The sequence below is a fragment of the Antedon bifida genome, chromosome 4 (assembly GCF_963402885.1).
Source record: "Antedon bifida chromosome 4, ecAntBifi1.1, whole genome shotgun sequence".
NCBI lineage: Eukaryota > Metazoa > Echinodermata > Crinoidea > Comatulida > Antedonidae > Antedon > Antedon bifida.
Genome location: NC_136229.1, coordinates 23,439,730 through 23,450,559, shown reverse-complemented (window position 1 = coordinate 23,450,559; position 10,830 = coordinate 23,439,730). Strand labels below are relative to the sequence as shown.

General features: G+C 33.3%; 2 protein-coding genes, 1 long non-coding RNA gene and 1 other non-coding gene across 4 annotated transcripts in view; 2 read left to right on the top strand and 2 right to left on the bottom strand.

Moving 5' to 3' along the window:
• LOC144841071 (uncharacterized) overlaps positions 1–236 on the bottom strand; it is an 83,385-nt gene extending 83,149 nt beyond the window's left edge. The window contains exon 1 of the long non-coding RNA XR_013611986.1: positions 66–236. This is a non-coding gene — a long non-coding RNA (uncharacterized LOC144841071). The remainder of the gene's footprint in view (positions 1–65) is intronic.
• An 87-nt stretch (positions 237–323) lies between these two features.
• Positions 324–2,404, top strand: LOC144841069 (small ubiquitin-related modifier-like). The gene is made up of 5 exons (XM_078697248.1): positions 324–454; positions 876–986; positions 1,274–1,351; positions 1,463–1,534; positions 1,813–2,404. The coding sequence occupies exons 1-5, from the start codon at positions 428–430 to the stop codon at positions 1,873–1,875; spliced, it is 351 nt and encodes a 116-aa protein (XP_078553374.1). The 5' UTR covers positions 324–427; the 3' UTR covers positions 1,876–2,404.
• A 1,054-nt stretch (positions 2,405–3,458) lies between these two features.
• LOC144841049 (male-specific lethal 1 homolog) lies at positions 3,459–10,055 on the bottom strand. Its single transcript, XM_078697214.1, has 7 exons — positions 9,549–10,055; positions 9,087–9,220; positions 8,380–8,645; positions 7,991–8,055; positions 7,175–7,364; positions 6,531–6,603; positions 3,459–6,099 (listed from the first exon to the last, which is right to left on the bottom strand). The coding sequence occupies exons 1-7, from the start codon at positions 10,011–10,013 to the stop codon at positions 6,012–6,014; spliced, it is 1,281 nt and encodes a 426-aa protein (XP_078553340.1). The 5' UTR covers positions 10,014–10,055; the 3' UTR covers positions 3,459–6,011.
• A 429-nt stretch (positions 10,056–10,484) lies between these two features.
• Trnan-guu (transfer RNA asparagine (anticodon GUU)) lies at positions 10,485–10,558 on the top strand. Its single transcript has one exon. It is a non-coding gene; the product is annotated as a tRNA-Asn (tRNA).
• Positions 10,559–10,830: the final 272 nt, after the last annotated feature.

Below are 10,830 nucleotides of genomic sequence, written 5' to 3'. Positions count from 1 at the left end.
CTTGTGATTGGTCAATTCACTTGCGTTGCGTTACGTCCTTGTGTTGCGTCGCAAGTGGGAACCACGCTTAAAGCTTGGTTCCCACTAGAACGTAACGCAAGGACGTAAACGCAACGCAAGCGTTTTAACCAATGACAAGCGAAGTTATAGACAGTTAGCAATCACAAGCGAATAAGCCATCGCTTGTGATTGGTCAGTTCACTTGCGTTGCGTTACGTCCTTGCGTTGCGTCGCTAGTGGGAAACACGCTTTACCAGTGAGCATGCGTATTATGTTTTGGCGCGATATTCTCTGCTTCGTTGAACATCGTTGCATCAACATGTTGGGTCATAGTTCATTCATACACACAACAACCACCAAGGATTTTGTTTTATGTTGTTTGAGAGGTAGGCCTACATAGATCCGGTAATATTTATTTCAAATCATCATGTCAGACAATACCAGTGAACCACAGGTAATCTCTTGCGTACTTTTATCTTATAATTCAATACGTTTGTAAATATCAGCTTGTTTTAGGCATGCTTTAAATGCTTATTGTGTCAAAATGCTAGGCCATGCTGTGGCATGATAAACACTGCGTGCAATCAATGGTTGTGTGCGGCAGATGTTTGAGGGAGACCTAACGATGTCTCTCATGTCTTGATGAGGCTCAGTTCTGGAGTGATGACCCTAGACCCTTAACCTACAAAACTCCTTTTATATATATATTCATACATTTTACTGAACTGAAGTATTAAGACCTAGAACAATTGTTCATTGTTTGTTAAATGTTATTTCTAAATTCTATTTTAGCACATTTTAATCAATTAATTAGAATAAAATAGACCTATCAATATGTCTATCTATGTGATATCTATTTTTGAATTTGCATACAGACAAACCAATCTGAAACTAATGAAGAGAACTCAACAACTACTACGACAACCACAAGCAACACAACAGGCACTAACAACAGTGAATACATTACACTTAAAGTTACATCACAGGTGAAAATAAGCAAACTTTTAATTAACCGTATTTATTTAAAAGAACATCGTTTAGAATAATATCTCCCCCCCCCCCCCCCACTTCCCTATAATGTTCATCGTTATGAATAAACGCCTCCCTCAAATAAACTCTTCCCCCACCCCTAAAAACAAATGAAAAAAAGAAAATCCTTGGGGTGTTTATTTGAATAAATACAGTATTGATATTTATTAAATATGTCTTTCTAATAATTTGATGCTGATTCAATTTAATTTGAATCTGCTGTTTTTATATTGTATGTCTACAGGATAACAGTGAGGTACATTTCAAAGTAAAAATGACAACGACAATGAAAAAACTCAAAGAATCATATTGTTCAAGAATTGTAAGTATAGAAGAACTGAGCCATGAAATCGCATATTGTACAATATACTAATACTATATTAACTATGTGAATTGAAGACTTAACTTCTTTGTTTTGTTTTTTTACTTTTAGGGGGTTCCAATACCAACATTGCGTTTCCTCTTTGATGGACAACGAATTAGCGACGATCAAACAGCAAAAGATGTGAGAAATTGCGTTGTTATTATTGTATATATATAAATAGTTGTAATAATTGTATATACAGTTTATATAAATAGCACTTGCACTGATGAAGAGCTAGTGTTGCCCAAAAGCTCTGCTACTTTTTCTGGCTGTTTTACTTTATCGTTTTGATTTAGCTTTTTGCTTATTTTATTTTATATCTCAATTGAGATCCAGCCACTTCCACAGCATTGTCATTATTTTCAGTAATTTGCCTTTGAATTTATATAAATAATTGTTCTATGTTGTTCTATCACCAGCTTGAAATGGAAGATGATGACGTCATAGAAGTATACCAACAACAGACTGGAGGAAACAAATGAACATATACGCACACCAAAAAGAAAGCGGACGAGTTGCAAACTAACTTTCTGACAATCTTATTTATTTATTTGTGATAACAATCAGTTTAAACAATTCTTGTTATACATTTGTATTATCTATGGCATGATTTGTATATAATTTACTGCTATTACCACAGTATTATAGGATTACTGCAGTAATTGTATAACAACTAACCACCGAGAACCTCCATGAACTAACTGTTTAGCTGATTTTCTAATTAAGGGGGTTGATCAGGTACTGATTCATCTCCACCCTGTCATTCAATATTTAGCCCTAGAGGTCCAGCCCCATAAGTCTCCTTATATTTACATTATTTTTTGTTATCCATATTGAAAAGTATTACACTATAATCAGTCGTTGATCATTAATAGAACATTGACTGAAATAAAATTATGCTAGCACTTTTTTTTTAAACAGCTACAAAACTAGGGAAGTTGAATGAAGTATCTGCATTTATGAAAAACTGTAAAGAAAAGATTTCAATAAAAAAAATTTGTATAATATAAAGTTTATTTCTTATTGAAGTTAATAAGCAATCCAAAATACCTACCATATTTATTCAAACAAACTCCTGTTTTGAATGAATGCCCCACCCCCCATATAACCTAATTTGAATGAACTCCCCGAACAACATGATATAAACAATTTACCATATCTTGATTATACATGTTGCCATATTACACCCAAAAAAACTAAAAATCCTCCTGAACAATAAACACCCTGAGGCATTTATTCAAATAAGTACAGTATAAGTAAAATCGTCGCGAGCGAAAGTAAACAACGATTTCAAACCATGAGTATTCATTATGCATGATGCTAATTAGGATTGTTTACAACTGGTCACAGTTCAGAAGGTGTTTTCATACAGATCGCAAAGAAGTATGATTATGCATACAGAGTAGCCAAACAAGCGCGTTGCATTATGAGATATGTTTTGATCGAAAACTTTGACTGGTAGTCAAAGTTATTTTTTAAACCAAAAAACGTCTGTATTTCAGTTAAATGATTTTTTTTTGGACTAATTTTTGGTGAAAGTTAATAACTATTATGATACTTCAAAATGACCCACTTTTTTTCGAAATCTTTTTTTTTTTTTTTTGGAATTTGACAAAGGGACAATACATCTTTAATTTAGGCCTATATAAATGTTTCACCCATAAAAGAGCCAAGCAATTTTAATAAAATTTGTTCATAAATTGACTTTTGTAGTCCTAGTCATAATAAATGTGGTTTTAAGGCAGTATATGCAGTGCAATATCTTCCATAAAGAGACCGCACTCATCTAAAGGCAGGCCCATAATTTCACCTATGCTACACTGTATGTCGTATGTACAGTATTTATTGTGTATACTGTATATACTTTATACTCTAAAATAGAGAGCACACTAACAACATTTTATTTTCTTCAGGTAGGTCATAATGGCATATTTTTCTGTGCGCAATAATCTAATGTATGACGTGTGTCATATTGTCGTGCGGATAACTAGCTCGACAAAGTGACGAGTTCAAATCTAGGTACAGAATAAATATGACTCAAATATGTTATATCAACTGATGATCTTTATTTATACTGTACAAGGAATGCAAGTCTAATTGTTTTATTAACAATACAAGCCAACGAAGCAGCTTACATTTTTAAAGCATCTTACTAGCTTCAACAAAGTCTGGGAAAAAGTAATGACACTGTACAACTTGTTCATAGTACAAGCTACAGTCATGTCAAAATTCAGAGCACAAAAAATACTAGTGTTGTGAGATAATGAACACTGTCTGAACTTAGTGCCAAGGAACATGGTGAAAAAAAATAAAAACATTTTACTGACATACTTTTGAATATAAAGTAGAAATTAAGTACACAAAAGTAAAATAAATAAGATAAAAGATAAACTGAAAAAAAAAAAAATTCAATAAATAAATAGAGTTTTACCAACTTTTAGATGGTATACATACCCGGCCAAAAAAATAAAGGCAGAGGGTGGAGTCTACTATGTCAAATATTTGTTTACCTTAATTCAAATATTACACTTACTAGGACCAAAAATATTAACATTATTTTTAATCAAAAATATAGAAAATATACTTTATATTGGTTATAATACCATAATAAATTTGTATTATTTGCATCATTTATTTAATATTTAACCATGTTTGTTTTTACTTCATTTCTTATGCACCACCAGTGTATAATGGTTATAGATTTACGTACACACAGCTATGTTCACATGTAGCCATGATTTCAGTCTGGGGCGTCGGTAATAAATACTGAAAATGGGTGTGGTGTTTAATAATGGAAGATTTCGTTTGAATGTGACCACTGGCCTTGCACTCGGTGTTAACATAGTTTTATATCAGCCACCTATTCCGAGACGTTTGGTAAACTTTGGCTCTACAAGCTATTCAATAAGAGTCATCTGAATATTTTGACAAATCTAGAGTCGCCTTTTCATACTAAAAAGCAGAACTTCTAGGCTTAATCAGTGTGGGATTCAAGCATCCAGTCTCTTGTCTTGAGTAAAATAAATCAGTTTAAACAAACAATTTATTAAGTTGGGTAAACCAAGTCAACATTATAGTCAACTTTCTTCATTTTCTATATAATAGATACAGGATTCAATTTTAACAAAATAATTTTAAGGGAATTTCCTCATAATATTAATTTAATTACAATTCACTTAGAACAATTTTATTTTATTATTTGGTCATAATTTACCTGCAAGAAATTCTCTTTTTTTTAAACAATAAATATATAAAGGTTATATCCTTTATTCTTTGAATATTATTTAAATTCATTTTAATGAAAATCACATTGATTTGGAATTTTTCTCTCAATCGTCTAATAATTCAATTCAAATGAAATAAAATTGATACAATAAAATAAAATCTATTGGGTTCTCTTAGGGCCATATTCAGGCTTAGTAATTTACCTGAATAAGTTGCTTATCTACCCACTGATAATTGGTCCATGAAGCCAATATGTCTTTACAGACAAAAATTAAATTTAAAATACTGAAATAAGATATGAAAACTACACATTCAGTAGGATAAAAAAAGGAAAACATTTAAAAAAATAGGAAAAAAAGCATCGTCTGTAAAGTTTAGATAAGAAAGAATATGCTCTACTTCTCATACATTCCATTTAGAATCTTTACACCAATGGCAACCTAACAACAGGATGCTGAGCTCCGGAGCTCAAAGTGTTTATCTGTGGCTGCGACAATCAGTTCCACGCCCATTAACAGACACTGTGCAGAGTACATAGTACAGTACTGTGGTATTTGTCGCAGCCAGACAAAAGGGCTGTTCCTATCTTGAAAAGGCAAGCTCAGTGTCCTGTTGTTAGATTGCCTTGGGCAAACTATTATCAATAGTAATAGGATCAGTGTAGATGTGATTGATTTTACACATTATGGGCATCTACATTTCACAACCAACTTAGCAGGACAGGAGGTCTGTATCCTATACCTGGGACTATGTAAACATGTGATTGTCTGTGTGTGTAAACTCAATTTAAGTAATTCATAAATATATTAATGTGTGTGCAATAATGATTTCTGGCCAAAAGTGATATTTGAAAGTGAAACATTTAAAAAACATGTTAATAATTTTAATGGAATGTTTGATTGTAAAATAATGTTTTACGTTTTTGTTTTAAAATTAAATTGTTCATTTTCAATTTATTGGTAAATTTCTCATGCCAAATGGAGATTATTCTGAGTTCCTACAATTAGTTCCAGTTCATACTGGTACCAGTTTATACTCCTGGGCTACCCATAGACACAAACAACAGCTTGAGCACTGCTATATGCAAAAAAAGATGACTTTAATGTAGTGTGTAACCGGTTGAATCTAGCGCCCTCATCTTTATCCTATAAATCAATTTTGTGACGATTTTTTTCCGTGTGATTTTGGAATTGGATACTAAATTAATATACTGTAATCTTGACATCACATTGTTGAATGCATGAATAACCAACTGATTAACTTGTGTATAATGATGTTGTGTGACAACATATTCCAGATAACACCCATTCATTAAAACATAGCTCACAAGAATCCTATCTCTGGGTTCTTCCATTGTAATCCGAATCCCATGTCATGAGGTCACAGGTCATTACTACTTCCGGATGGCTCGACTTCGTGTTCTTCTCCGTTGTTGGTCCTCACCTTTTGGCTCTGGTGTGTACCAAGGGAGTGAAAATTCACTTTGAAAAAAAAATTGTAAATAACTATGACATTATTTATGAGAAAGGAGTTAGTGAAATGCAATTTCTTTTTGGCAATTTCATTTTTATGTTTTCATTTAGTTTTTTACATATTTTATTTCTATATCCATTGAGATTCAGCAATCTTTCATCAATTTTTCTTTATTGATAGTAATATACTTAAATAATAATAATTTGTATCGCACAAATAAAACCAATGATACTTAAGGCGCTTGATAACACATTTAGACAACTTAAATTAAATCTTGAAAAAGAGCCAAGTGGGCTTCATTTCGAGATGGGCTTCTTTTCGAGATTACTTTTGCAGACCAAAGAGGAGACTTCTTTTTGAGTATATTTCATCGCAGTCCTAGATACAAAATGTATGATTATACTCAAACTGCATTCAAAATGTATTTCACATTACATACCTTTCTGATATTGTAGGCACAAGCATTCCAAATGCCGAGACTGGAACAGTATCACACACTTCAATTCTCAACACTGAAAAAAAAAAATTGAAATAAAAAAATCTTGAAATCTACATTCCAATTGACAATACAGTAATTAAAAGTGAATGAGGGTCAGTTGACATATTAACCATTTCATTTTGTGAGGACTCTGTATTGACATCACACATAAGTGAGATATTTCCCTTAGTATTTAATTTAAAGCTGGCTCAACAATGCAATGCAAGTCTTTTAAACATCACTGAATGTGACCAAGGCAATCTAACAACAGGATGCTGAGCTCCAGAGATCAAAGGGTTAATCTGTGGCTGCAACATGATCAGTTCCAAGCCCCTTAACACACACAGCGCAGCATAGAATATGTGCATAGTAGTACTGTTGGTATTTGTCGCAGCCAGACATAAGATCAAAAGACTGTTACGAGTTCCTATCTTGACAAGTCAAGCTCAGTGTACTGTTGATTGCTTTGATTTATTCTTTATAAATTTCTGGACCTGCATGCAATTAGGTTTGTGCACGCTTACATCACCAAGTCCAGATCATTGGAAAATCTTCCTAATAACATATTAAGCATATTCCAATAAATGTATTTCTAGATCACTTACTATCATCTATATCTGGTTCAAATGTTTCAATAACGTCTTCTCGGTGGGCAATTTCACGTTCTAACTGTTTCATCTCCAGACGTTCATGTTCTCGTATTTGTCTAATTCTTTGTACATCCCACTTTTTTCTTTTCTTCTCATCCATTTCCATTTTTTGGTGACGCATTTCTACTGTGTGGTCGTCTGTTTTCTATAAAATGAACAAAAAATATTAAATTTAATAGTGCTAGGCAAACACTACTATTTGTTTTGAAATTCTGTTGGCTAATCATTACACATAATGCATTCATATCTATAATATGCTTCATACGTAAACTGCCTCAAATGCACCAGACATATAACAATTTTCATATCTCTTAAAGCTCTGTCTACACTATCAAACTTTATGTGACAAAAAAATGTGATGTGGAAATGATGTCATCACTACCATATTTGGACATATCACTACCATATTTATTTTGTCAAACTAGTTTGATAGTGTAGACAGAGCTTAAAGGTCACTTTGTTTTTGAGATGGCACAAAATAGCGCTCAATCTTCTGTCCATGATGATAGTGGCTGAGATAAACAAGTACACTGGGGTAACAGCCAGAAAGATTCCATTAAAACTCTGCCTACACTATCAATCTAGTGTGATGTGCCCAAATATGGCAGTGATATGCTTAAATATAGTAGTAATATGACATCATCATGTCCATATATGGGCACATCACATTTTTTGTAACATAAAGTTTGATAGTGTAGACAGAGCTGTAGAGTGGACCTCCACTGTTAAGTTGACATACAATAATATCAGCATTGTTTCATACTACTGTACCTCTATTTCACCGGAATTTGAATCATCTAACGATGTATTAGAATGTGACACTCTCCATGTTGGTACTGATGAAAAAAAACATAGATAAACCGTAAAATGTTGTTTTTACAAACACAGAAAACATTTTCTTGGTGAACATGAGTTATTACCTTGATAAACCATTTTATCAGGGTTATTATTGTAGCTGTGTCTGCAGATTCTATCCAATCCACAAAAAAGCACTATTAGTGGTCTAAAGGAAGAGTATCTTCAAATATAACAGGAGAGTTCAAGTCTTGGTCAGGACAACTATTTTTACATTCATTTTCTATATCTTCCTCTCCACATTCAGGCACTTAAATAAAATATAATTTATATTACTAATTAAAAAATAATAAATCATAGTATACCTATTACATATGCCGAATCCACAGGAAGGTCATCGTCCTCCTCATCATGAATTCTAAGATCTCTCAGAGAGGGGTACAGGACTTTCGTCCGATGGAATTTATCCTCACCGAGTTCTTTGTATTTTTTAAACCGTCTATATCGCCTTTTTGCAGGTATTGAACTTCCGTCCTTAGTTATTTTTGAAGGTGAACCACATCTGTATGTTTTTGTGTCTAATGTATCTAGTAAAGTTTTTTTAGATGTATGTGGCGTACTTGTAGCCTTCCTGTAAAAGTTTTAAAATATTATGTAGATTTAGGGGCGGATCCAAGGCGCACTAAAGACCTTTTGACTGCTAAAATGAAATCTATTTTGACAGACTAAATACTATTATTATTAAAATGCACTCAATGCGCTATATAAGCCCATTATTATTATAAAAGACATTTTGAAAATGATATGAAACTATAGAGGGCACTATTAAAAAATAGAAAGATATGGTAATGGTAAAATGAAATTGCAGGATTTTAGAAAGCCAAACTATAGAGGGAGCTACAACATTTTGAAAATTACATCAAACTCTAGAGGGCACTATTAAAAAATAGAAAGATAAATAATTAATTGGTAATTTGGTATCTATTATTATTAAACAATTTTACTTATTAATCAATGCATGAAAAACTTGTTATGGACTGATTATTCTATTATTTACACAGTATTTTCCTACCGTTTTGAAGGCGTTTCTGTTTTTATTGGTGTTACTGGAGTCGTTTGTGTGGTTGGATAATTCTTATTTTTGATTGGTGCACTTTTACTTGCTAGAGACATTCGACGTTCCATACGTTGTAGCCGACATAACAACTGCAAGAACAAAATAAGTGTTTGATGCTGCTGAATACGTTGCCTTTGGTCTTTACTTTATCATCGGGTGCAAGGGTCATTTTGTTTGAATCTTTAAATGTGACCAATTATATGTAACAATGGCATCATAATAATAGATCTAGTAAATACCTTTTGTACAATAACTACTACTAACTAGCCTAGGCAGCATGCTGTTACTTGGATGGATGGAATTTGGAAATTTTAAACATTTTGTCCATCTTTTCTACATGCCTGCCTGGGCCCTGACCCTACTGTCTATGTGGTATGCCCGGTCCCGTAATAACTTCATTGAAAAAAAATAAATTACCGTTTCTTTTTCATCTCGTAATTTTTTTACTTCTTTTTCTTTTTGTTGCAAATCTTTTTGTTGCTGTTGAATAAGGTCTAAATGAAGCATAAGGAGTCCTTTAAGATGAGTCACTTGTGAATCTAATTTGGATTCTGATGCATCTCCGCAATTTGCAAGATCATCAAAGCGTATCCTACCATCACCGCCAGCTTCCATCATTGGTAGGCCTAGGCCTAGAGTTTTTGGTTCGCTGGCGGTGTTGTTGTTGATGCCCATCGCGTCTGAAACATGGTGGTTGGGCTTGTTCGCCATGTCCGAATTTAATGAGTTGTTTCGCACGTTATTTTTACGAGACACTAGTTGGTTTGAAGTAGATTTGTTCTCTGATTTTCCCATGAAGTTACACTTTAGATTTCCAGGCGCCATGTAGGAGGAAAAGACATTTACAAAGTCCCCAAATACCGACAGGCCCAAACGCGACATCGAAATTTATCCGAAGCGTTGGCCATCACACATTTTTCGTTCGCTGGGCCGGGGGGCTAGCTGGTTGTGTGGTGGTGGTGTTTATTCACTCGCGCGTCGTCCGTCGTATATCAATTAATTATTTTAAAAATTGAAATCATAGTTTAAGCTATACAAATATAACCCATTGATTGAAAATTAAAGAGAGGTGGTTAAAATGTTTAATTGATCTATATTATTTAATAAAAAAAAAACAATAAATACATTTCGTTCTACGAAAACATAATATTTACGAACGAGGATAAAATATGGTGTTCTTTTAATCATTTTATACATGTACTATGACAATAAATCCACTATACTATGGCTAAATTTCAGCGACCATTATCTATCAACATATTATGTTTCCTACATTGCAAAATATAAGTAAATTTGACAAAATAAAATTGAAGCATACTACATGTTGTTAAAATCATAAACCTATTACCAGATGTCTCCGTGGCGCAATCGGTTAGCGCGTTCGGCTGTTAACCGAAAGGTTGGTGGTTCAAGCCCACCCGGGGACGCTTCTTTTATTTTTTTATAATGCAGGGTAACCCATAGTAATTTTTTACAGTGCGTTTCTGACGACTATTCGGATGTAATATCTTATTTTAGCTCAATATATTCAAATGGCGTACGATTTTATGATGATTCAGAATTGTCCATGCATTTTTCCTTTTATTGCAATATACTCTGATGCCATGGTGGTCAAGAACTTAATAGCCAGGAGGACTCTTCTTGCAACGCAAGTATTCTATTGACCAATAACCATTTATCATCATCCCTGGCCTTGTTC